The sequence below is a fragment of the Ascidia mentula genome, chromosome 1, assembly GCF_947561715.1.
Source record: "Ascidia mentula chromosome 1, kaAscMent1.1, whole genome shotgun sequence".
NCBI classification, from domain to species: Eukaryota; Metazoa; Chordata; class Ascidiacea; order Phlebobranchia; family Ascidiidae; genus Ascidia; species Ascidia mentula.
This window is the reverse complement of record NC_138566.1, coordinates 13,314,469-13,340,323: the sequence shown is the minus strand read 5'-3', so window position 1 is coordinate 13,340,323 and position 25,855 is coordinate 13,314,469. Positions and strand designations below refer to the sequence as shown.

General features: G+C 44.0%; 4 protein-coding genes and 1 pseudogene across 4 annotated transcripts; all 5 read right to left on the bottom strand.

The window, feature by feature from the left end:
* Nucleotides 1–5,983: 5,983 nt before the first annotated feature.
* Nucleotides 5,984–8,653, bottom strand: LOC145887717 (uncharacterized). Its single transcript, XM_082978912.1, has 4 exons — nucleotides 8,491–8,653; nucleotides 8,200–8,431; nucleotides 6,611–7,903; nucleotides 5,984–6,569 (listed from the first exon to the last, which is right to left on the bottom strand). Exons 1-4 carry the CDS (start codon nucleotides 8,651–8,653, stop codon nucleotides 5,984–5,986), a joined length of 2,274 nt encoding a protein of 757 aa, XP_082835038.1.
* Nucleotides 8,654–8,764: 111 nt separating this feature from the next.
* On the bottom strand, nucleotides 8,765–10,627 carry LOC145887710 (uncharacterized; annotated as a pseudogene).
* Nucleotides 10,628–12,250: 1,623 nt separating this feature from the next.
* Nucleotides 12,251–14,259, bottom strand: LOC145887702 (uncharacterized). Its single transcript, XM_082978888.1, has 2 exons — nucleotides 13,577–14,259; nucleotides 12,251–13,496 (listed from the first exon to the last, which is right to left on the bottom strand). The coding sequence occupies exons 1-2, from the start codon at nucleotides 14,257–14,259 to the stop codon at nucleotides 12,251–12,253; spliced, it is 1,929 nt and encodes a 642-aa protein (XP_082835014.1).
* Nucleotides 14,260–14,560: 301 nt separating this feature from the next.
* Nucleotides 14,561–16,075, bottom strand: LOC145887693 (uncharacterized). The gene has a single exon (XM_082978876.1). The coding sequence runs from the start codon at nucleotides 16,073–16,075 to the stop codon at nucleotides 14,561–14,563; it is 1,515 nt and encodes a 504-aa protein (XP_082835002.1).
* Nucleotides 16,076–23,028: 6,953 nt separating this feature from the next.
* On the bottom strand, nucleotides 23,029–23,430 carry LOC145887685 (uncharacterized). Its single transcript, XM_082978863.1, has one exon. The coding sequence runs from the start codon at nucleotides 23,428–23,430 to the stop codon at nucleotides 23,029–23,031; it is 402 nt and encodes a 133-aa protein (XP_082834989.1).
* Nucleotides 23,431–25,855: the final 2,425 nt, after the last annotated feature.

Here is a 25,855-nt window from a genome sequence, read left to right as displayed (position 1 = left end):
CATGGCGGATGACTTTCAAATATTCCATTGAACATGACCCGCTTTTCGCGAATCAGCATAGTGGCGGCATGCAAAAACTGTGTTCGCTACAACAGCCTTCCAGAGCCAAAACAAAGGGTCAAGCGATGACGGCCGTTGGTCAATATGTAGAGTCATCTATCGTAGCGAATCAAACATTATGACAAGACATGGATGTTTCGGTCTGTGTAGATGTGGGACCTTTGATCTGTTCGTTTTTTATCATTGAAGAAAAAGGAAAAAAGACGCTTTCGGTGAATGATTAAAGAAAAAGGGGGGAAAAGGCAAAAAAACACACAATGGCGCAAAAAGACAAATTATATGGGTACACGACAAGCCGCGTACGACCACTTTTTTAAAAGATATTCAGTTGTTTTTTTCTGACCATCGATGTTTAATTCAGTAGTTCCTGTCGACTAAAATACGAATAATTGTTGGTCGTCTATTGGCGTATTTGAATCTGTACATTATATATCGGACACAGCGAAGTGCACAGTTTAAAAAACATTCGAAAATAGTATAGTTTTTGTGCACACCGAACAGTAACCGAGAGTGTAAAAAAGGAGGAACGCGAAGTTGGGCACTAAGCGAGCAGATTACATTTTCCCAGTTTAAGTGTTACATCGTGTTTCCCAATGCAATTATTTGTGCTTTTTTTTTTTTTCTAAATTACTGTGCTTTATTTCAGCAATTATGATGCTTTCTTTATTTTTTTCCAATTATTTCTTGTACTTTTTTTTCTGTGCCTCATTTTGGAATTATTGTGTTTGTTTTCTTTTGAAACTAGCGTAATATCTGCTTCCTAGAAATCAGTGGTGCTGGCGGTTGATAAAGGATTTTTGTGTCCTATAGTCAGCATCACCCGCTGTACACAAAATATGCACATTACTTTATTTTATTTCAATTCGCGGAAATAAACTGACTGACTGCCAGTAATTGCCGATTTCTATGAATGCACATTTTTCTCTACACTAATTGGTAGACACTTAAACCACCTCACGGACGGGCGAAACGGGATTTCCCTGGTTTTCGTGATATGTTAAACTAGCTTTTCACACATGTTTGTTGGAAATATCATTCTTTCTGAACTAAAATAGTTATCAAGGCATTGCATAGAGGTATTTTAAAAGCAAGCAAAACATATTCCATCAACGAAACGTTTGTTTCGTTCACCACACGCTTTGGCAATGCTACACACGTCCTAAAGTTTCAAAATTCTTGGTCTTTAGGCAAATCTACCAAAAAACAAAATGCTCTTAGTGCGTAACAACGTTTTTGCATAAACAAACTTAATATTAGAGTTATAATATTGCAAAGTCTTCGTGAAAACTAATGTTGAGTAGCCACGCATGAAACGGGGAAGTCCCGTTTCGCCTGTCCGTGAGGTGGTTTAAATGTCTACCACACTAATGTGTTTGAGGCCCATTAAAGATACGCGTTTTAACTGCGGGAATTCCGCCTCGTGTGACGGTCCGCGCCAAGAATCGGGGCGCGTTCAACGGACATTACAGTAAGATTCAAAACCGTTTCCGAGGCAAAAGACGCACGATCCCGCTACGCTCAACTTAAATTCCTTTAATTCATCCATTCATTGGTTTATTTTTTCCCAAAGTATTTCAGCAATAAAAATATGTGGAATGCGAAAGTATGGGCAGGGGGACGCTGGATTTGTTTGTTGGTCACGATAGCCATGGGGCTCAGTTTAATTGGGAAGCAAATTAGTTTCCTCTCCACTGCAGCTTGTTTTTTTTGTAGTTTAGCCTCAAGGGTAACCTATCCACAAAAGGAGTCCCATAAACCCTCGGCTTTGGGTGGATTTTCATTACCATTCTGTAACCAAGTATACAAGGTCTTTGTAACGGGCCACTAATCGTGGCTGGCTAAACCTATTGGCCGCGCCACAGGGCTGTAACCAATGAAAGTCCATCCTTCACACTAGAAACTGAAGCCAAACAATCTTCAACATAAAAGTTACATTCGACGGTGGATGCAACTACAGGTTCAAAATCACTACCGAAGTTCTTAGCAGTTTCCCGCAAGCAGAAGGCGGTGCAACTTGGTGATGAGGTTACTCCGAAAAGGTGCACCTTTATTCTATAGGACTCCGGTTCTCTCGAAAAATCTCCTCCGGGCCACCAAAGGAAACGTAGACTGCCCGATCACGAGGGGCAACACGCATTTGATGAAACATCGCCTCGATATCAACAACCACGGCAATTTGTCCCTTACGAAAACGTAAGAGTATACTTACAAGGCTGTTAACAAGGTCGGGCCCTTGCATTAGAACTTGATTAAGCGACATGCCACGGTACTCAGCTGCACAATCGAAAACAATACGCAGCTTACCTGGTTTGTGAATATTGACGACTCCATGATGCGGAACATACTAAGTGCGACAGTTGGCGACCAACTCAGTGGCCAGTACCTTTTCCGCAAACCCTTTGTCGATGGTCGCCTGTACTTGGTCTGCATACCTTATGCGCATGTCTTCATCCTTTGCAAGACGACGCTTTAAGCACTCGAGGCGTTTACTAGCCATCTTCAGATTTTCTGGAAGAATCTGATAGTCATGACGCAAAGGCAAGGGAAGCTGGAAATGATCATTAATTAATTGAACATTGTCCTTCTTCATTCTTAGTACGTTTCTGTCTTCTGTGGAAAAATTTTTAAGATTATGTGGATGTATCACTGCGCTCGACGAACTCTTGCAGTTCCCAGCCGTCTTAGACACTTGAAACACAGTTCCTTGGTGCGTACAAATGCACGTCGTTCAGCATATGATATCCCTTTAAACTTAGGACAAAACTCAAGTTCGTGAGCCAGCGAGCATAGCTCACAGCTTATTGTAGATGGGGTGACTGTTGCGTTGTGTGCACTGACCTTCGTCCGGCAATGGCTTGACTTGGTCAAGTGCAAGGCTTTTCCATAAAAATCGAGTTCGCATGTTGACTCTTTTCACTCAAGAACTTGGACAGCGAAACAAAATCTGCTCGGCGGCCTGTTTGTTTCTTAATTTCTGAGGCCTTTATAATCCAGCTATCCTGCAGGTTCAAGGGGAGCTTTTTAACAATGTTCAGCATTACGTCCATTGAATCAACGCTAGAAGCAAACTTGATTTCATGCAGAGATGTGCAGCACTTGTCCATTAAAACAAACAGTCTCATTAGACCATCTGGGTCACGTTCCTTAACGTCAGGGGTGCCCTTTAAATGTTGCTCACACCGATGTGCTATGAAGACCAAACACCTGGTGTAATGTCTGCTTGTACCCTTTTTTGGCTCCTTAGAGTTAAATCGCCCCATCCTTTCGCGAACATGATTTTTACAATGTTGTTGCACGAACAGCAGACGCATATCGTCATTTGGAGCTCTTTTTGCAATATACATGTCGAATTGACAAACAAACGATCAATATGAAATTCCTGTTGCTGCCAGGCATATTGCAATTAAACCCATCCTTTCGCGAACATGATTTTTACAATGTTGTTGCACGAACAGCAGACGCATATCGTCATTTGGAGCTCTTTTTGCAATATACATGTCGAATTGACAAACAAACGATCAATATGAAATTCCTGTTGCTGCCAGGCATATTGCAATTAAACCCATCCTTTCGCGAACATGATCTTTACAATGCTGTTGCACGAACAGCAGACGCATATCGTCATTTGGAGCTCTTTTTGCAATATACATGTCGAATTGACAAACAAACCATCAATATGAAATTCCTGTTGCTGCCAGGCATATTGCAATTAAAAATGTACTGATCTTCTGGCATAAACGTTCTGTATTTTACGACGTTTCGTCTGCCATGCGGCGAGACTTCATCAGGTATAACGCAACAATTGAATCACACTGAAACACACAGGGGCACAAAGGAAAAAAGGGGAACGTTGACACCGCTTGTCAACTCACGTGCTAGAGGCAGAGGCACCAAACATTCTCGCCGCATGGCAGACGAAACGTCGTAAAATACAGTATGTTTATGCCAGAAGATCAGTACATTTTTAAACGATCAATAATTCAGTAGATCACCGTCAAACTTTTTAATGACAGGTCTAGGTAAGTAACGCTCCTCCTCTGGGTTTTCATAACCAATGAGTCTAGACTTCACGTTCGCGCTTTTGCTACGGTACGGTTCTCGGGTAGTAGGTAAAGGGTGACAACATAGGGGATTATAGACAGGGACTTTTTCACACGAAACTGAAGGTACATTAAACTTCGACGTTTCACTAAAGGGGGGGTCAGGAAGTAGTTCACAGATAGGTTCCGAAGGAACGTACGATACTCTACCGTAACTATAAGCCTGTCGTTCTAACCTGGCATAGGAGCCACACAGAGACTCTTCTTCCCAAGCTTCCGTTTCCACTTACGCCAAATCCAGTTGACGTTTCTCCTCATCCAATGACTGACGTGCTTTTTCGACGACAGCGCGTCGCCTCTTTTCGGCCTGCTCTTCAGCAGCCAGTCGCTTTTCTTCAGCTTCATCAACTGCCCTTTGTAGGTTCTCAACCTTTTGCTGGTGAACCAGACGAGCAATTTTTACCTAAACTCTACTGCGATGTATTTCACTTCGCAGAGAACTCGATGTAGATCCAACTGAAGAGTGAACAGAACGTAAATCTAAAGTTTCAGGATCTTTCCCTTTGGGAGATAGGAAAGGATTCGGATTCATTGTTTAAATCTTTCGTCAAACTCCTGCCCTTCAGTTACCTTTATAAACAGTGCTTTCAGGAAAAATGTCGCTGTCCGACATCTCTTCGCACAAGTCCATCATATTCCTAAAATCCAGATCGACGTGGGGCAGGAAGTCACGTAGTGCAGGGTTTCCCAAACTTTTTGGCCGCGGACCCCATTTCGAGAACATGATATTTCTCGTACCCCCTAATCTTCTCGTAATCAGTGGAAAATATTACAAAACAATATCAACAGCAACAAATAATGTTTATTTACGGAGCTTTTTATTGCGCCAGACAAACTCTTCAGTCCATGTCTACGCATAGTCTGGACTCGGCACTCAATTTAGTTTGGTGTAATCACACTATCACCTGTATCTTCACTCCACAAAACAGAAAATACGACCTTCACCTTATTAGAGTATGTCACCGGTAATAAGTGTGAATTCCTACGTCATAGACGCGTAGAAAAAAACACAATTGTGAACAAATTTGAAATCGTAAGATACAAAGATAGTATTAGAACCACTTGAAAGTGCAAATGTCCGTTATACGTATTGTACAGCTTATGAAACCACTCAAGTTATAAATTATTGCTGTGAATGCTGATTACGCCCTGTATGAAACGTACTAGTTGTTTTTTTAATATATCTTTACGGACCCCGTGCAGTCGTTGCGGACCCCAGTTTGGAAACCTGTTCTGCAGCAGCTTTATAGCATCGGGTAGTGTTACATTATTGTCGGCCATATATATTTTTTTTCACAGCAGCTTCGTAACATTCAATCACTTTGCAGTCGAAGAGACAAGCAAAATATGTCTCAGTGTTTAAACGATGCAACGGGCCACTAATCGAGGCTGGCTAAACCTGTTGGCCGCGGCTGTGACTGATTATTGCAGTCTTTACTCGTTTCCAAGTCAAAGTGTTCCTTAAAGAAAGCATTTATTCAATTCGTGTTGGAAAACGGTTTAAACACTGTTTTTCAGCCTACCAATTACAGCCTAAATAAAAAAGAATCGGAAACGAGACTTAGCACACCTTCAAAACACACTTCTGCCACGTTGTCAGCTGGGAACAAACAACAAAAGTAGTGTGACGCCATATTTAACAATTTATTGAATTAAGTGGGGAGCAAGTCCACGAGAAAATCTTACAGCCTTTGTGTTTCCACAATGTTGTTCGCGAAGGATCTGCGCCATAGTCCCAGTCCTCCGTAGACTTGCTACCAGCTTCAGAAAACTGACGAAATCTGTTGTATTAGTCTCAAAATCAAACTTCGTAGCGAATATATCTAAGGGACGACCAGGTGTCCCATTCCAGCATGACCAACCTCATCATGCTGCTGCATTATCACCAGGTCTGTAACTCGATGGTCGTACGGAAGGATGATCGGATGTTTCACGTCGAAGTCGATTAATGCACGCTCCAGCCTTCCGCCAACCCTTACAATTCCATCAACAAGAATTGGGTTGAGCTTTCCCAAAGCTCTCTTCTTCTTTGGCAAACGAACAGTTCCGTCCTTTGCCTTTGACACTGTAGTAATGACGTCTGGGAAACTGCGCCCCTGCACGTACTTCACGATTGCAAGCTCAGCAGCTTTGAGTTCGACGACAGTCACTTGACCAGTGGTCACCCTGTACTTCGACGGAAACCCATTGGCTAGCAACATCGACTTGTATCGGAGCATCCATACGACAGCCTTTTTTATCCGATGCCAGGTCGAGTACTTGGCGATAAGTCGATCAGTGGGAGACTCGTTGGCGACGAGACAAACAGTTTGAGCTTCATTCTTTATTTGAAGAAACTCGATCGGCACGTTGGACAGGTCGGGGGAAGAGGGCCATGTATCTTCTCTTAACCAAAGAAACTGGGGTCCACTGAGCCATCGGCTAGATCTTAGAAATTTGTTCACACCAACCCCACGGCACGCTTCGTCACAGCAGGGTTTACCTTTGTGCTTACATGCCTCCACTGATTTGGATGAGATGCCTCTTCAATTTTGGCCAAGCGGTTTGCTACGAACACCGGAAAGCGCTTGTTGCAGTTGCGAATGCTTTGAAGAACGGCAGTCGAGTCTGTCCAGAACACAGATTGGCATCCGACCAGATCCAATTCCTTCCTTGCAAGTTGATCCAACTTGACTGAAACAACGGCGGCCGTCAATTCCAGGCGGGGAATCGAACACGTCTTCAGCGGGGCAACACGTGCTTTACCCATCAGAAACGAACAGTGAATGCGTCCTCGCTCATCCACCAGCCTCAGGTATGTCACCGCACCATAAGCTGTAGATGACGCATCTGCGAAATGGTGCAATTCCGTTTTTCGCACCTTACCGAAACTGCTTGGCTTCACGCATCTAGGTAGAACGACATCTTTTAACCTTGGTAGTTGCTGCAACCATTTCCTCCACGTTTCGGAATCCCCATCGGAAAGCACGTCGTCCCAACCAAGTTGTTTCCTGCAAAGGTCTCTTAGCATCGTCTTTGCCACCACGATCACAGGCGTTGCAAAACCAAGAGGATCATACAACGAACTCACCACTGACAGGATGGCTCTTCTGGTAAAGGACTTCGGCTGCTTTACGTCAACGCAGAATCCGAACTCGTCTGAGCAAATGTTCCACCGAACTCCGAGAACTCTCTCGCACCACGATCCATCCAGATTTAGCTCTTTCACCGATTTTGCTCGTTCCTCTTGGTCAATGGACGCGAGAACTCGCTCGCTGTTGCTAACCCACTTGGTCAAACGAAATCCCTTCCTCTTAAGAAGTGTGCAAATACTCTGGACAAGATTTATAGCGTCTGCTTCAGTTGATACAGACTTCAGACAGTCGTCGACGCAGAAATTCTTCTTTATGGTCTCGACGACCTCACTTGGAAACTTGTTTCGTAAATCATCAGCAGCCTGCTTCAGGCAAAAGTTTGCACATGAGGGGGAGGAAGCTGCCCCGAACAGGTGAACCAGCATCCGGTGTGCCGTGGGCTTCTTCGACATATCGCCTCCGGGCCACCACAGGAATCGAAGTGCGTCGCAATCAGTCGGTTGTACACGTATCTGATGGAACATGGCTTCCACGTAGGCCACCTGTCCCATCCGAAATCTTGAAAGGACACCAACCAACGAGTTGGTCATGTCCGGGCCCTGAAGGAGAGCTTCATTCAGCGACTGCCCGCGATACTTGGCGGCGCAGTCAAAAACACCCGCACCTTTCCTGGCTTGTGCGGATTTGTGACAGGATGATGTGGCAGATACCACACAACGTCTTTGGTCTGTTTCTCATTAGGAATCTCCTCTGCATAGCGTTTAGCTATGTAACCCTGGACCGTCTTGATGTAAGCATCCCGCAGAAAGCCATCACGCATCAGGCGGCGTTCCAAAGACCTCAGACGGTTTAGTGCCATGTCCCCGTTGTTGCGCAGCGGCTGTGCATTCGGACGCCGCGGCAAAGGCAACTCATAATGTCCCTACTGGAATTTCACACCGTTCTTCATTTTATCTAAAACATACCGGTCTTCGCGGGACATAGGCATCTCTGTACAGTTGGTATCCTGAAAGTCGGTCTTCCACATTCGCTCTAGCTTATCCTGTAGCGAATCATCGGCAACTTGGGTAAAGTTTACTGCAAACCAATCGTTTGATTTCTGGCAGACAGGTCCTGCTAAGGCCCATCCAAGTGGAACCCTAAATGCAATAGGCTGCTTCGGTTTTCCCTTCCGTACCTCTTGTATGAGAAAGGTATCTGGCACATCCAAACCAATCAGCAGCAAAGCCGTTTTCAGGGTCACGTGCTCGGTTCACCTTTCAAACCAAGTCTTTCAGTTAACTTTTTGTCACACAAAGTGACACCAGAACCAGTATCCAGAAGAGCGTACGTGTTTACGCACCTTCCGTTAGCACTGACCTTGACGGCAACCATCACCAGATTGACATTCTGGCGACCAGAAGAAACATGACCGTCCATTTCACTTGCCGACACAACCGAACAGACAGTCCGTTCCGGGGCGGTTCCTATAACAGGGGAGGATTCGTCATCTCTCTTCTCCGGTGGATGCAACAATGTATGATGAGCTTCTTAGCAGTCCTTCACTGTGCACGCCCTGGGGCTGTTGCACTTTGTAGCAAAATGTCCAAATCGAAAACAGTTGTCACATGGTCTGCGGCGTCGGGTAACGCGCAAACGATCACGGTACGACCGGGATTTAAATTCCTCGCACTACAAGGCCATGCCTTCCTGAACAGCACGGACACAGAGGAACTGCTGGAATGTGGGAAGGTCCAGCGCGAGCCTTAGGTTTAGACTCTTCTTCCTTTACAACAACATGACTAGAGGCCTTCACGTGACTAGCTTTACCTTTAGCTTTCTTGGGTTCGTTGCGATGCTCGTCCAACATACGACTAAAGAGCGAATTCGCAATCTGATTCTCAGATTCCACGAAGTCAACGAGATGCTCGAACAGAGGTTCACGGCCAGCCTCTTCGATTATTTTTGCAACATGTCGTTTCCAAGCCTCCTGCATCTTGAACGGAAGACGATTTGCAACAGCAATTAGCGTTGGATAGTTATTCATCTCAGAATGCTCGTCAATGTCTGAAAGAGTAAGTAGACAATCGCGCAGCGACTGCGCCATTTCGCTTAAACCAGCAGCGTCATTTGGCCGTAATTCTGGGCCGTTGACGACACACCTTACGCATGCATGGGCAATTATGTGTGACTTGCCAAATTGATCGTACAGCAACTGCCTCGCTTGCCGGTACCCGTTTTCCCTCAGTCTGTAGCAGTATTCTATCAGCTTTCGGGCCTTTCCTTCGCAATGCTGAACCAAGTACGATAGTTTGGCTCCATCGTCATCGACCTTGTCGTCGATACGAGAATCGAAATTGCGAACAAACCTCCAATAGTCCATTGGATTGCCATCAAAAATAATCACTTCAGGTTTGGGTCTATTTATGTGTTTCACAAGCGTTGCAATTTCACTTTCATGCACGTTGTTGGCTTGGCAGGTTCATTTTTAGGGGTCACACTCGGATTTATTGAATTCGTGTAATCTCGCCCGTCAAACGAGGATTTCTTATCAGGAACATATGGCGACGGAGACAAAGTGGGAGTTACATAATCAACCACATACCGCTGGTCCGCAAGTCTTTGATGCGACGTGACAGGCGGTGACGTGAACTGAACGCGACGCTGTTCCTCAAACGGCTGCTCCGGGGGTGGTGTAGGCGTTCCTCCAGAACCATCCTTCACCGTCACGTACTCCGTGTTTCCTGACATCTCGTCCCAAACCCTCTCTTCCACCTCGGCTGCCTGTAGTTTATGCTGCAGCTGTAACATCTCCATGTCGTTCCTTTGGCGCCTTTCCTCTTCGGCTCGACGCCTGTCTTCTTCGGCTCGTCGCCTGTCTTCTTCGACTCGTCGCCTGTCTTCTTCAGCTCGTCGCCTTTCTTCCTCGGCGTGTTGTCGCGCCAGATTCTGTCTTTGAGCGGTCTGTTAAACAGCAAGACGCGCGAGCTGTGTTGTCACTTTAACCCGGGCTCTACTACTTGTCGAAGAACTAGAGTACGTACTTCGTCCGCAGGAAGAGTTGTTGCCTTTCAGACTATCGTCACCGCTTCCACCTGGGCTGGTTACATGGCCAGATAAATCACGACAAGATTGTGAGTTTGCCTCACAAACCCAGTAGGCAACTCGGTCGTCAAATTCAGTTTTGTTTTTCTTTACGCTTGCAAGATCATCGGCAAGCTCGGGATGCGCCTTGTAGGCGTCAACCGCATCAATAAAAAGCTGTTCTAAAGTAACCAAGACAGTCTCAAGCACTTGCAAGTTGCGGTGATCCTTCATCAGACACTCAGCGATGATGTATTGTCCACTGAGTCGCCGAAGACGATCAACGACAGCATCAGGAAGTGTCGGTGGAGAAACGCTTGGTTCTGCCATATTGAAAGGCAAACTTGGCAAGATTGCCTTTACCAAATAGTCAAACTTGTTTTCAACAAACAGTTGAAACTTGCTTTCAACAAAAGGTTGAAACTTGCTTTCAACAAACAGTTAAAACTTTCATGTAACGTCCGTTGAACGCGCCCCGGTTCTTGGCGCGGACCGTCACACGAGGCGGAATTCCCGCAGTTAAAACGCGTATCTTTAATGGGCCTCAAACTCGCTCACTCAGTTGATGTCATTCTTGTTATCGAATGTGCAGTACGCACTCGTACGCAAGATAGAATGTATTCGAAGTGTAGACGATACAGACGTCGGGAGGAGACGAAAAGACACGTAGACCCTGAGAACACGGTTTCTGCACCGAAGGCAATGTGTCAAACAAATACACTTCACACGTAGATAATTACAGCATAAGGCTCACCAACTATTTGGGAACCGGGAAACTCTGGGCCACAAAGACGGTCCAAGCAGTTACTGTCGCACACCTAAACGAAACAGGCAACATAAACTACAATGCGCCACTATGACGGAACACACACAATACTTACCGATAACTTTGGGCGACAGAAGATTGAATACCACACGCTTCACGTGTGTACAAATGCAAGAGAGGCACTGTGAGTACAAAGACAGCGTCAACACCGTGTGTAAACTTAATCACATTAACAAGGGCAGCTATACTGTTCAGCGAACTGACTTCTAAGTCATCGCAGTTAAATTTGCCAAAGTTACAATTTACACATTTCGGTTATTTGGTACTTCGGTCGTTTCACACATATGTACAAATAGACTCACCAGAAAATGCTCGCTCGCAACACAAAAAACCTTTTGCAGAATGAAAATGACGTAGCACTATGCTGCACAGTTGTCGGACACAAAAAGGACAAAACCACGTTGCGTTGTCACTTAAAACTTGGTCTCTTATTATTGCGTCACAGGTCGTATGAGATTGCAACACACATTAGTGTAGAGAAAAATGCGCATTCATAGAAATCGGCAATTACTGGCTGTAACGTGCTTTTTCTGCGGATCGGCGGCGCTACTCGCTACACAGCAGTTTTTTGGCCTTTAGCCCAAACGCGTCCCATCCAATCTTCTAGGTAGTCGAGCCCGCGAAACACAACATACACTTGTATTCGATACAGGAACGACCGGCACAACAACGCGCCAGGAATGGAACGGTTTCTAGTTAAAGAAACACAATTGTACATTCAATATATAGACAAATTCAATCGCACTTACCGAACTGTTTTGCGACCGATCTTATTCCGTAAATTATCAGTAGTGACAACACATCCTTCAGTTGCATTAGTAATCCAGTAAACTTTTCAATTGTTGCAAAGCAGTCAACAAACTATTTCGCGTTTTGCAACTAAAACCTTATTCAAATAGAATCAGTATTATTATATACCACAATAACTGGCAACACAATTAGCAATGAAAAACATAACCATGCGGTCTGCACGCGCACGTCTACTGCGCAGCCTTTGTCACATAATAACGAGAGTTGTGCCAAACATAGAAAACATAACGTGAAAGAATTAACGAAATTGGGTTTGGGAATCTACATCCTCCCCCCGAAAATTGGGCATTGTACCAATTTTACATCGACACAAAGATTCACAACTCAGTCTCATTCTCCTGCGCGGGGATCACCACGCAGAGCTTAGTGATGGGTCTCCTGAGGAAACCGCCGGCCGTCTTCACTGCAACGCTCCTCACCACCTGGTGTTTATCATGGAGTAGTTCGGTGACTTTTCCAAGAGGCCATCGACATCGTGGAGCAGAATCATCGACGAGCAGCACAACATCACCTTTGGAAAAATTACTTCTCCTGGTGTGCCATTTTTGTCTGGAGATGATTGTCCGGGGGTACTCCCTCAGCCATCGTTGCCAAAACTCATCGGCAACATGCTGAACCAGGCGGTATCGGCGTCTGGCATAGCAATCGCTCGGGTAGGTCATCGTCGGCGGCAATCCCACCGATGGGTTAATTCTTAATAGGTGGTTTGGCGTCAAGGGCATGTCTTCACCAACTTCCAGGGAAACTTCAGTTAGAGGTCGTGAATTTATGATGTTCTCCACCTCCAACAGCAACGTGTGTAGGGCGTCATCGTCTAGTTTTCCCTCAGGATAAATCGCCATCATAATTCTTCGGACGGTTCTGATCATCCGTTCCCACACTCCACCCATGTGGCTTGCTCCTGGTGGGTTGAACGACCACTTCACCTTCCGCTGGCGCAAGTAGTCACAGATCTGATTTTGGTTCCATTTTTCCACGTCTTCCTTCATAACGCGGTTGGCACCGACGAAATTGGTTCCGTTATCCGAGTAAATGTGTGATATTGGACAACGTCGTGCAAGAAATCGCCTCAAGACATTTAAAAAGGCGTCTGTAGTTAGGTCGGCAGCAACTTCTAAATGAACAGCACGTGTCGTCATACACGTAAACAGACATCCGTACCTTTTTATTTCGCATCTGCGTTGTCTGATCAGCAAAGGTCCGAAATAGTCCACACCGACGTGTGAGAATGGTGGTTCGTCAACCTGCAATCTGGACGGAGGCAGGTCAGCCATCGGCTGCTGTCCTGGCTTGGCGTTTCTTCGTCGGCAAAACAAGCAATGGCGTATAACCCGACGAACAGTCGCTCGGGCGTTCTCTATCCAGTAACGCTGGCACAACAAACTCAATGTGTAGTTGATACCAGCATGCCCCGCACCTTGGGCGTGCACTTCTTGGGTAATTAATTCCGTTAGGCGACAATCATTTGGCAGAATCGCCGGATGCCTTGTTTCGTAGCTCAACGTCGCGTTGTCGAGTCTGCTGCCAACACGAAGTATGTCGTTCTTCAATATAGGGTCGAGCCTATGGAGCGCAGATTTTGGCAGCAGTTTACCGTGGGTAGCGATGCAAGCCAATCAGCAAAGTGCTGACGCTGCACAAACTTGACGAGTTCTGACTCAACAATTTTTAATTCGACAACGGATATAGGCGAGTGTGACACGGTCATCTCTTTCTTTTTAGCTTTACAGTACAAGTAGCGTTTAAACCTGAGCAACCATGCAGTTGTCAACTTCAAACGATGTAGTGATGAAAAATAGACAATCAAACGATCAGTACCTTTTTCTTCGAGCGTTGTGAGGAAAACATCCGCCTTGATTCTTTCCAAGTCAAAGCTTTTGTAGACCTCAGCAGTAGTTGGTTTCTTAGTAAATCGATTTGGCCACTGGTCGGGTGTCTTTCGCAGGAACTCAGGTCCGGTTAACCACATTCCACTGCACAGTGCATTGGCAGTAACACCGCGAGACGCTGCATCAGCCGGGTTCTCGTCGGTTGGCACGTGCATCCAATCATGGACACATGAGTGATTCAAAATCTGTGTAATTCGATTTCGCGAAAATATAGGAAAGTTCTTACTGTCGGCGTGCAAACTCTGCAGCACGATGGATGAGTCAGTCCAAAACAGACAAGGACAGTCTTCTAAATCAAGTTCCTCCTTCACTGTTCGTGACATTTTTACTGCATCCAAAGCAGCCTCCAGTTCCAGTCGTGGTATGGTTTGCCTTCCCGAACCGGAAAGCAGTGATTTGCCCATCACCAGAGAGCACGGTAACGTTCGAGCGGTCATCTACTGACCTCAGGTAACAAGCACAACCTCGTGCTTCTGACGAAGCGTCAGCAAAAACATGTAACTGTACTTTGGACGCATTGGTGGTCATTCGATAAAAACGAGGTATTCTTACCTCACAAAGGTCACAGAGGCTTTCTCGCCATTTTCGCCACCTGGCTTGATCCGTGGTCGGCACGACATCGTCCCATCCAATCTTCTGTTGACACACGTCCCTGTAGATCAATCTGGCTTCTAGGACCACGGGTGCAACGAGTCCAAGGGGGTCAAACAGGGAGTTTGTCACGGAGAGCATTCCACGTCACGTAATCGGTTTGTCCGGCAGGACGACATTAAATCCAAACTCGTCCTCCGGAAGACGCCAGCTGATTCCCAGAACACGTTCCTGTACCTCTCCGCCAAGCGGAATGTTCTGGATTAATTTGGACCTTTCTCCGTTAGGAACAGAGGTCATCACAGCATCACTCGATGACAACCATTTTGTCAGCCTGAAACCTCCCATGGACAGTAGACTTCTCAAATTTTCCACCATTTTAATTCCCATTGTTTCTGTGGGGATTGATAATAAACAATCGTCCACATAAAAGTTTTTTCTCACAACCTCGGCAACACGAGGATCAAAAAACTTTCCAAATTCACGTGCGGTTTCACGTAGGCAGAATGTGGCGCAGCTTGGGGACGACTTCGCGCCAAATAAATGAACAGTCATTGGGTGAGGCACAGGATCCTTCAGTGTGTCGCCTCCTGGCCACCACAAGAATCTGAAGGCGTCACGATCCTGCTGCGTGACGCGTACTTGATGGAACATGGCTTCTATGTCCGCAACCAAAGCCACGGCTTCTTTGCGGAATCTCAGAAGCACTCCAACTAATGAGTTCATTAAGTCTGGTCCTTTCATCAATTGATCGTTGATAGAGTTACCGTCGCACTTTGCGGCACAGTCAAAAACGATTCGAAGCTTATCCGGCTTCTTTGGGTTTACCACGGGGTGGTGAGGAAGGTACCACTTCCGACCATCAGTACTAATTTCTTCTTCTGGTACCCGTTCGGCATAACCCTTTTCCAAAAGGATTTGCATCTGCTGAACATACTTTTGACTTAAACTTGCATCACGTGACAAACGCTTCCTAAGACCAGACAGTCGTTTCTGTGCTAATTTTAAAGTGTTGGGAAGAACATCTGCCGAATTTCTCCACAACAGCGGTAACTGGTAATGTCCATCTTTGTGTTCCACTTGCTTGGCCATGATGTCATATGCAATGACGTCTTCTGCTAAAAACTTCAATCCAAACTCCATTGCTTCCCTGTTGCTCCGGAGCCACTGGAGGAAGGATTCGGCATCCCCCAAATCACCACTTCGCATGGGGTAAGTTTCACCATCATCGGTCACGATGACGTCATCGATGTTATTAAAGGAATTGAAACGTTCAATTCCTTGCAACAGAAAACTACAGCCCCTGGAGGTTTTCTGTGGAGCATAACCTCTTAGCAACCAACCTAGAAGCGTTTTGACAGCGTCCGGGTACTCCGGATCAGGAGAGAACCGACTCTCCAAACATCGATGAACTAAGTAGTTGTCTGTACCAATAAGTAATGTGACAGACCCACCTTTGATTTGCGGTAAATGTACTCCCTTCAGATGCTTGGGCCGAACAGGTGTTCCAAACTTTGGGACATGCTCAGGCGGGACAGGGATTTCGTCAAGTAACGTCACTTCCGGTAAATTGAACTCCTCTCCTCCCATCAAGGGCAGTACTGACATGGAGATTTTCACGGTGCTCAGCTCCTTTGCACCATTGATCGAACCGAGCTGCATACGAACGGGTTCGCCTTCTACCCCAACATGTTGATCAGCCGTTTCTCACAGAAGGTTTTGTCCGAACCAATGTCCAACAGAGCATGTTTCAATTTCCTTGTCCCCGACGCGGACTCGAACAGGAACAATGTCTAACCAAGCGGACAATGAGTTGCTACTATGACAGTCCACGGTATTCAAGCAACTACCCTGCGTCAAAGACGCCGAGTCATTTCCATTTTTGTCCTCCGAAGATGCGTCCGTCGGTCGAGGTCTCGCCGGATTGTGCAGTAGCACATTATGGTATGCACTTCCACAACCTTCCTCATCGCAAACCGTCTTACTGCTACAATCGACAACCATGTGTCCCACTTCAAGACACCGGAAACACAAACCTTTCGCTCGCACAAATTGTCGTCGCTCACGATGCGATTTTCGTTTAAACGCATAGCAGACGACGAGGTCATGCGGCTTTGCACAACAAGGACACGGTTTCTTTCGTTGTGTAGACTGTTGTTCGTTCTGCACCGATTTCTGTGCACCAGTAGAAGAAATGGCGTTGTATGACGTCGCCTTTTGTCGTTTGATACCTTGATTCTTTTCAGGGCCTAAAGGAAAGAGACTTTTCCCATATATCGAGTTTGCTTCCTCACTCTGATTTACAACGAAATTTGCAAAATCCACGAAACGCGCGACTCTACCCGTTTCTCTTTGCAATGCAACAGATACAGAAACCCATTTACATTGCATCTCCACAGGTAGCTTGCTAGCAATAGCAACAATAAAACCGACGGAATCTACGGTAGACATTCCAGTGATTTCCTCCAATGATACGCAGCATCTCTTAAGGAGGACGGCCAACTTTTCCAAACCGTCGGAGTCGTTTCGTCCAATCTTCGGACTTTCTTGCAACTTCCTTTCGCAGCAACGAGCGATGATATGTGGTTGACCATAGCGTTCGTACAATTCTTTCCAAGCAAGTTCGTAGCTGACTGCAGGGCTTGAGGATGACGTATGGTGTCTCAGCTTTTCATTAACACTCGGCGTGCAATGTTGCAGCAAGTATGTAAGTCTTAAATCATCACAGTCCAATCAGCTAGCAATATGAATTTTGTACCGATTTGCAAATGACCAATAGTCCATAGGGTCGCCATCAAACTTTGTTATTTGTGGTTTTGGAAGAAAACGTTCACCAACCTCCGTATAATGAGGTCTAAACTGTGTCGTAGAGGTATGTCCATTATGTGGCGAGTAAATATTATCACGTGGTACCTTTTGGCGACTAGGACGTTCGAATTCCTTGAACTTTATTTCATTTGGTTTAGGATCTTCGATCACTAATTCTTCAGGATTCTTGGGACACACTGTGTCTTTTCGGGGTTCGTATTTTAACGAACAAACACTCCCAACTTCTTCCCATGCGTTCAGTTCGGCTTCTGCTAATTCTAACTTCCGTTGAGATTCGCGATCAGCGATTTCAGCTTCCAATTTTCGTTTAGCTAGTTCTCGTTCAGCTTCCAATTTTCTTTCTTCTAGTTCTCGTTCAAGAGTGAACTCGGCTTGTTTTAATTCCTCTTCTTTTCGTTCTTCATCTTGCTTGCGTGCTAAACGAGCAAGATTTAGCTTCACACGACTTTCCTTTAACTTAATACTGTATGTCGAGCTCCTAGAAGATCTTACGCTCCCAGTGTGAATAGTGGATTCACATCGTTTCGACGTTCTACTTGCGGGCGGTGAACGGCTACCAGCTTCCGAGACCGGCACCGGTGTTGAAATGTCTCGCAGCCACTGCCTGACGCGAGTGTCAAATTCGTTCTTGCCTCGAACACAATCCCTTTTCGAGACACACTTCCCGGCATCGTGGCCTCATCGGACATATCTTCACACAGGTTCATAACCTCGGTGTAGCTTGCTTCTACGGCAAGCAACGCTTCTTGCAGTTTTTCCTTTTCGCGGTTGAGCATCACCCTCTCAGCATCGAGGTAATCATCTTGTAACTGTTTTAATGCACAGCCAAGCCGTTTTTTCTTCTTCTTTGTCAGGACAGGCATGTTGTGACGTCACAAACGGTTGTAACAATGACAGTTCGAAACTTGTATGTAACATGCTTTTTCTGCGGATCGGCGGCGCTACACGCTACACAGCAGTTTTTTGGCCTTTAGCCCAAACGCGTCCCATCCAATCTTCTAGGTAGTCGAGCCCGCGAAACACAACAGACACTTGTATTCGATACAGGAACGACCGGCACAACAACGCGCCAGGAATGGAACGGTTTCTAGTTAAAGAAACACAATTGTACATTCAATATATAGACAAATTCACACTATGGCAAATTCAATCGCACTTACCGAACTGTTTTGCGACCGATCTTATTCCGTAAATTATCAGTAGTGACAACACATCCTTCAGTTGCATTAGTAATCCAGTAAACTTTCAATTGTTGCAAAGCAGTCAACAAACTATTTCGCGTTTTGCAACTAAAACCTTATTCAAATAGAATCAGTATTATTATATGTACCACAATAACTGGCAACACAATTAGCAATGAAAAACATAAACATGCGGTCTGCACGCGCACGTCTACTGCGCAGCCTTTGTCACATAATAACGAGAGTTGTGCCAAACATAGAAAACATAACGTGAAAGAATTAACGAAATTGGGTTTGGGAATCTACACTGGCAAACAAGATGTAACAAAGCCCATTGAAGTCTAGTCTGTTGAATGACCACCCTCATTCTGGCAGAATGATTTTGCAAATTTGCCACATTTTACAAGGTACAACAGGCATTTACTCAAAAATTGGTTTCTTTTGGATTAGAATCAAATTACAGAGATGAGCAAGCAGTTCAAACCTCAAAAAACATTTAAACAACATTTTCCGCAGCTGTATCAATCAAAAAAATCGCGAATTAAAAAAATCGCCTGATTTTGCGATTCAGCATAATGGCGGCATGCGAAAAACTACCCTAATACAAGGAATTCTGCTCGGCGTTCTTGTAATAGGTGCCAATATTGACCAATATCAAGGGAACGGAAATTTAATGCTCTACCACATGCAATTAACAAATTTGAAATTAAGGTGCCGGATGACCTTCAAATCGCCCATTGAAGACGACCCGCTTTTTGCGAATTAGCATATTGGCGTAATGTCGGCATGCGAAAAACTTCCTTATTGAAACAATTCTGCTCGGCGTTCTTGCAATAGGTGCCAATATTGACCAATATCAAGGGAACGGAAATTTAATGCTCTACAACATGCAATTAACAAATTTGAAATTAAGGTGCCGGATGACCTTCAAATTGCCCATTGAAGACGACCCGCTTTTAGCGAATCAGCAGCATAATGGCGTAATGTCGGCATGCGAAAAACTTCCCTATTGAAACAATTCTGCTCGGCGTTCTTGCAATAGATGCCAATATTGACCAATATCAAGGGAACGGAAATTTAATGCTCTACAACATGCAATTAACAAATTTGAAATTAAGGTGCCGGATGACCTTCAAATCGCCCATTGAAGACCACCCGCTTTTAGCGAATCAGCAGCATAATGGCGTAATGTCGGCATGCGAAAAACTTCCTTATTGAAACAATTCTGCTCGGCGTTCTTGCAATAGGTGCCAATATTGACCAATATCATGGGAACGGAAATTTAATGCTCTACAACATGCAATTAACAAATTTGAAATTAAGGTGCCGGATGACCTTCAAATTGCCCATTGAAGACGACCCGCTTTTAGCGAATCAGCAGCATAATGGCGTAATGTCGGCATGCGAAAAACTTCCTTATTGAAACAATTCTGCTCGGCGTTCTTGCAATAGGTGCCAATATTGACCAATATCATGGGAACGGAAATTTAATGCTCTACAACATGCAATTAACAAATTTGAAATTAAGGTGCCGGATGACCTTCAAATCGCCCATTGAAGACGACCCGCTTTTAGCGAATCAGCAGCATAATGGCGTAATGTCGGCATGCGAAAAACTTCCTTATTGAAACAATTCTGCTCGGCGTTCTTGCAATAGGTGCCAATATTGACAATATCATGGGAACGGAAATTTAATGCTCTACAACATGCAATTAACAAATTTGAACTTAAGGTGCCGGATGACCTTCAAATCGTCCATTGAAGACCACCCGCTTTTAGCGAATCAGCATAATGGCGTAATGTCGGCATGCGAAAAACTTCCATATTAAAACAATTCTGCTCGGCGTTCTTGCAATAGGTGCCAATATTGACCAATATCACGAGAACGGAAATTTAATGCTCTACCACATGCAATTAACAAATTTGAAATTAGGGTGCCGGATGACCTTCAAATCGTCCATTGAATACGACCCGCTTTTCGCGAATCAGCATAATGGCGTAATGTCGTCATGTGTAGCACAGTCTGGACTGAAGGACCAAACTTGATTACAACATAAGCCTTCTAAATTTATAACTTTGGCAGTATGCAAGTACAACATGTGTTTAATCATGTACATTTGCACATATCAGCAAACTTGGCAATAATACACCACTTTATTTGTAAAAAATTGTATTTGTTGACTTCCAGGGCCGGGCCACGTAGCAGCCTTCGACATGCTACAAAATGTTGATTTGCGCACTGCAGTTTGTACACCCTTGCTGTAAACAAATACAAAACACTTTTGCTACATGTTTAGATGATGGATTGCTTTCTACATTTCTTTTTCATGTGCTCTTTGGATAAAATGGCCACAAATTTTAGAGGTATGTGACATATTTAACGCTAAATACTATTTTTTCCAATACACACAAACATATGTATTTACTGTTTATCCTGTGACATGTGTTGCATAATTTATTTCTGTGACAAAATACTGTAAAAAAATATGCTCTATTTTCTGTGCAGGTCGTTTCATTTCTTCTCTGTTCAGTTCGAAAAAAAGGAAAAGTGGAATTGTGATGGTTACTTTTGAGGGAAAAGAAAATTGAAAATGTAGTGTAGTTCATACTACACCTGACAAATTCCTGCAAATGTGTCATTGGTAGGGGAGTCAGGAGATAATAGGCGGGAGGTTAATAAAATTTTCATGCTAGGTACCACGAATCCATACGAGTTGATAAACCCTTCGGTATCTGAGATCAAATCCTAATAGAATGCAACAGTACAGTCAAACGATAACGCGTGAAATATGTCCTCATCAACGTCATTGCGACATAAGGGACAAACAGAAAGAAAGGCAATCTTCGACCAAAACGAATTTCAATGCCAGGACCAAACTTTATTTTATCAAAATGGGACTAAAGACCGCATATCAGCAATTCTTGTACTCCTGCGTCATAGAGAGTCTCAGTTTCGTCACAAGGCAACCGGTGATGCATTGGGGTCAATTTTCTGTTTAATGAGCAAGAAGTCACGTGGTGTAGCCAGGGCGATTTTCAGCGTGTTTGGTGCAGTTTTAGTGCATTTTTTGCTCTTCTCAGTCAGTCAGACGTTTGGTGCAGGGTGCTGTGAAAAGTTTAGTTGAAAAACCATCAAAATGTTCAAGGGGATGTAGCGCAAAATTGAATCTTTTATTGCACCTATTGCAAGAACGCCGAGCAGAATTGTTTTAATAGGGAAGTTTTCGCATGCCGACATTACGCCATTATGCTGCTGATTCGCTAAAAGCGGGTGGTCTTCAATGGACGATTTGAAGGTCATCCGGCACCTTAATTTCAAATTTGTTAATTGCATGTGGTAGAGCATTAAATTTCCGTTCTCGTGATATTGGTCAATATTGGCACCTATTGCAAGAACGCCGAGCAGAATTCTTTGTATTAGGGAAGTTTTTTGCATGCCGCCATTATGCTGAATCGCAAATCCAGGCGATTTTTTTGATTGATACAGCTGCGAAAAAATTTGTTTAAATGTTTTTTGAGGTTTGAACTGCTTGCTCATCTCTGTAATTTGATTCTAATCCAAAAGAAACCAATTTTTGAGTAAATGCCTGTTTTACCTTGTAAAATGTGGCAAATTTGCAAAATTATTCTGCCAGAATGAGGGTGGTGTTGAATGTGTTTATGTTGGTTTGAGCGATTCGGGCAAACGAAAAAGGCAGAGAACTTTTCCATATTCACTTTGCAATCAGTCATTTCACCAAAGTCCTTTAAAATTTGAAATTAGATTTTTGTTGAATCAGTATCCGAACCTTTTGTAAAAACAATGGTATCGTCTGCAAATGGTTTATATTTTTTATCGTGGAGGCGTATGCCTTCAAAGTCGCCCTGTCTAAGCGATGTTGTAAGACATTCAATGCAGAGCACAAACAGAGTTTGGAAAAGTGGGTTTCTCTGTCTGTTCAATTTCAAATGATTGAGAGATAAAGTTGCTATTAGTGACTCTCGCAGAAGAATTTTTGTGAAAGCATTTAATTAGATTCTTACGCCGCACACTTCGGCAGCGCTTGCCAAACTGCCAGTGCTCGTAAAGTTTATTTCCAGAGTCAAAGACGCGCGTCACGAAAAATAACGCGGTTTTCTGTAACACATCAATCTAATATGACTAACCAACAAAATAGCGCCACACAGCTTACCAACAAAACTCACCGAACTGTGGCGTAAAGCAAGCCTTAACTTCTTTGATTTACAATTCAATGAGCATTAACTATGTTAACCGCCTTATTATTCAAAATAGAATCCTATTCAAATAGAATCTATAAAATCGGCAGATTAAGCAAAGCATATGCAGCACTGCCAAACGACAACTAACAACGAAAAAAAAACGCCACCAGACCAAGACACTGTACAGACCAACAAAGGCACGCATTGTTATGTAACTATAATAACTGTGCTCCCAGCACCCGAGGCCATTGCCCCCGGGGAGTGTTGTGAGTCATCACCAGAACGATGCCGTCCATAGAAAGGTTTACCTTTTTGTCATGCCACTTTTGCCTCGACATGATTGAACGTGCTGTGTATTCTTGCACCCAGCGACGCCATAACTCGTCGGCCAGGAATTGTACCGCCCTATAACGGCGGCGAGTGTAACAGTCGGTTGGGGCTGTCACGTCCAACGCTCGGATTGATCTTCAGCAAACAATTTGGGGTTAGAGGCAGGTCCTCTTTAGCTTCCAGCGGAACGTCGGTCAGTGGCCTCGAATCCACGACGTTTTCAACCTCTAGTAGCAGCGTATGGAGAATATCGTCATCCAAAGGCTTCTTGGGGGGGAGTGTCACTATAATTTTTCCAACGGAACATATCATCCGTTCCCAAGCCCCCCCGAAATGGATTGCAGCCGGTGGATTAAAGTTCCAGGATATCGCTTTCTGTCGCAGAAAGCTGCTGATTTGTCGCTGGTTCCAGTCTTCGATTGATTCTCGAAGGACACGCTCAGCGCCCACAAAATTCGTCCCGTTATCTGAATACATGAAAAACAGGATCGCGGCGAGCGACAAAACGTCCCATGGTTGATAAACGCATCCGTTGAAAGATCAGCACTTGTCCATTTTGCAGTATATGACTTTTCGTTAAAAAATATTTTTTTTCAGTACAAGTTTTATTATACAGTGGAAAACACTGGTACTCCAGTATTGCTTTTGCGGTTGCACAACGTATGTAACTGTGCAATTTCAGCACTTGTCCATTTTGCGGTATGTGACTTTTCGTTAAAAAATATTTTTTTGCAGTACAAGTTTTATTATACAGTGGAAAACACTGGTGTAACGTCCGTTGAACGCGCCCCGGTTCTTGGCGCGGAACGTCACACGAGGCGGAATTCCCGCAGTTGAAACGCGTGTCTTTAATGGGCCTCAAACTCGCTCGCTCACTCAGTTGATGTTATTTTGTTATCAAATGTGCAGTACGCACTCGTACGCAAGATGGAATGTATTCGAATGTAGACGTTACAGACGTCGGGAGGAGACGAAAGACACGTAGGACACGTGGACCCTTAGAACACGGTTTCTACACAGAAGGCAATGTGTCAAACAAATACACTTCACGTAGATAATTACAGCATAAGGCTCACCAACTATTTGGGAACCGGGAAACTCTGGACCACAAAGACGGTCCAAGCAGTTACTGTCGCACACCTAAACGAAACAGGCAACATAAACTACAATGGCCACTATGACGTAACACACACAATGCTTACCGATAACTTTGGGCGACAGAAGATTGAATACCACACGCTTCACGTGTGTACAAATGCAAGAGAGACACTGTGAGTACAAAGACAGCGTCAACACCGTGTGTAAACTTAATCACTTTAACAAGGGCAGCTATACTGTTCAGCGAACTGACTTCTAAGTCATCGCAGTTAAATTAGCCAAATTACAATTTACACATTTCGGTTATTCGGTACTTCAGTCGTTTCACACATATGTACAAATAGACTCACCAGAAAATGCTCGCTCGCAATCACAAAAAACCTTTTGCAAGAATGAAATGACGTAGCACTGTGCTGCACAGTTGTCGGACACAAAAAGGACGAAACCACGTTGCGTTGTCACTTAAAACCTGGTCTCTTATTATTGCGTCACAGACCGTATGATATTGCAACACACATTAGTGTAGAGAAAAATGCGCATTCATAGAAATCGGCAACTACTGGCAAACAAGATGTAACAACTGGTACTCCAGTATTGCTTTTGCGGTTGCACAACGTATGTAACTGTGCGATTCCAGCGCTTGTCCATTTTGCGGTATGAGACTTTTCGTTAAAAAATATTTTTTTTCAGTACAAGTTTTTTTATACAGTGGAAAACACTGGTACTCCAGTATTGCTTTTGCGGTTGCACAACGTATGTAACTGTGCAATTTCAGCACTTGTCCATTTTGCGGTATGTGACTTTTCGTTAAAAAATATTTTTTTTAAGTAAAAGTTTTATTATACAGTGGAAAACACTGGTACTCCAGTATTGCTTTTGCGGTTGCACAACGTATGTAACTGTGCGATTTCAGCGCTTGCCCATTTTGCGGTATGAGACTTTTCGTTAAAAAATATTTTTTTTGAGTACAAGTTTTATTATACAGTGGAAAACACTGGTACTCCAGTATTGCTTTTGCGGTTGCACAACGTATGTAACTGTGCAATTTCAGCACTTGTCCATTTTGCGGTATGTGACTTTCGTTAAAAAATATTTTTTTGGAGTACAAGTTTTATTATACAGTAGAAAACACTGGTACTCCAGTATTGCTTTTGCGGTTGCACAACGTATGTAACTGTGCGATTTCAGCACTTGTCCATTTTGCAGTATATGACATTTCGTTAAAAAATATTTTTTTTTAGAACAAGTTTTATTATACAGTGGAAAACACTGGTACTCCAGTATTGCTCTTGCGGTTGCACAACGTATGTAACTGTGCGATTTCAGCATTTGTCCATTTTGCGGTACATGACTTTTCGTTAAAAAATTATTTTTTTTCAGTACAAGTTTTATTATACAGTGGAAAACACTGGTACTCCAGTATTGCTTTTGCGGTTGCACAACGTATGTAACTGTGCGATTTCAGCATTTGTCCATTTTGCGGTACATGACTTTTCGTTAAAAAATTATTTTTTTTCAGTACAAGTTTTATTATACAGTGGAAAACACTGGTACTCCAGTATTGCTCTTGCGGTTGCACAACGTATGTAACTGTGCGATTTCAGCACTTGTCCATTTTGCGGTATATGACTTTTCGTTAAAAAATATTTTTTTTCAGTACAAGTTTTATTATACAGTGGAAAACACAGGTACTCTAGTATTGATTTTGAGGTTGCACAACGTATGCAACTGTGCGATTTCAGCACTTGTCCATTTTGCAGTAGGCTATATGACTTTTCCACGAAAAATATGTTTTTTTCAGTAC

Excerpts from the sequence above, each read along its gene's own strand:
- LOC145887717 (XM_082978912.1), bottom strand. The coding sequence starts at position 8,653 with ATGGACGGTCATGTTTCTTCTGGTCGCCAGAATGTCAATCTGGTGATG. Across the intron at positions 7,904-8,199 it reads CCTATGTCCCGCGAAGACCG|GAAAGGTGCGGGTGTTTTTG; the intron begins GTATGTTTTAGA and ends CGCACAAGCCAG. Across the intron at positions 6,570-6,610 it reads GTGACGAAGCGTGCCGTGGG|TGGACCCCAGTTTCTTTGGT; the intron begins GTTGGTGTGAAC and ends CCGATGGCTCAG.
- LOC145887702 (XM_082978888.1), bottom strand. The coding sequence starts at position 14,259 with ATGACCGCTCGAACGTTACCGTGCTCTCTGGTGATGGGCAAATCACTG. Across the intron at positions 13,497-13,576 it reads GTTGAGTCAGAACTCGTCAA|GCTCGACCCTATATTGAAGA; the intron begins GTTTGTGCAGCG and ends TGCGCTCCATAG.
- LOC145887693 (XM_082978876.1), bottom strand. The coding sequence starts at position 16,075 with ATGCAGCTCGGTTCGATCAATGGTGCAAAGGAGCTGAGCACCGTGAAA.
- LOC145887685 (XM_082978863.1), bottom strand. The coding sequence starts at position 23,430 with ATGTATTCAGATAACGGGACGAATTTTGTGGGCGCTGAGCGTGTCCTT.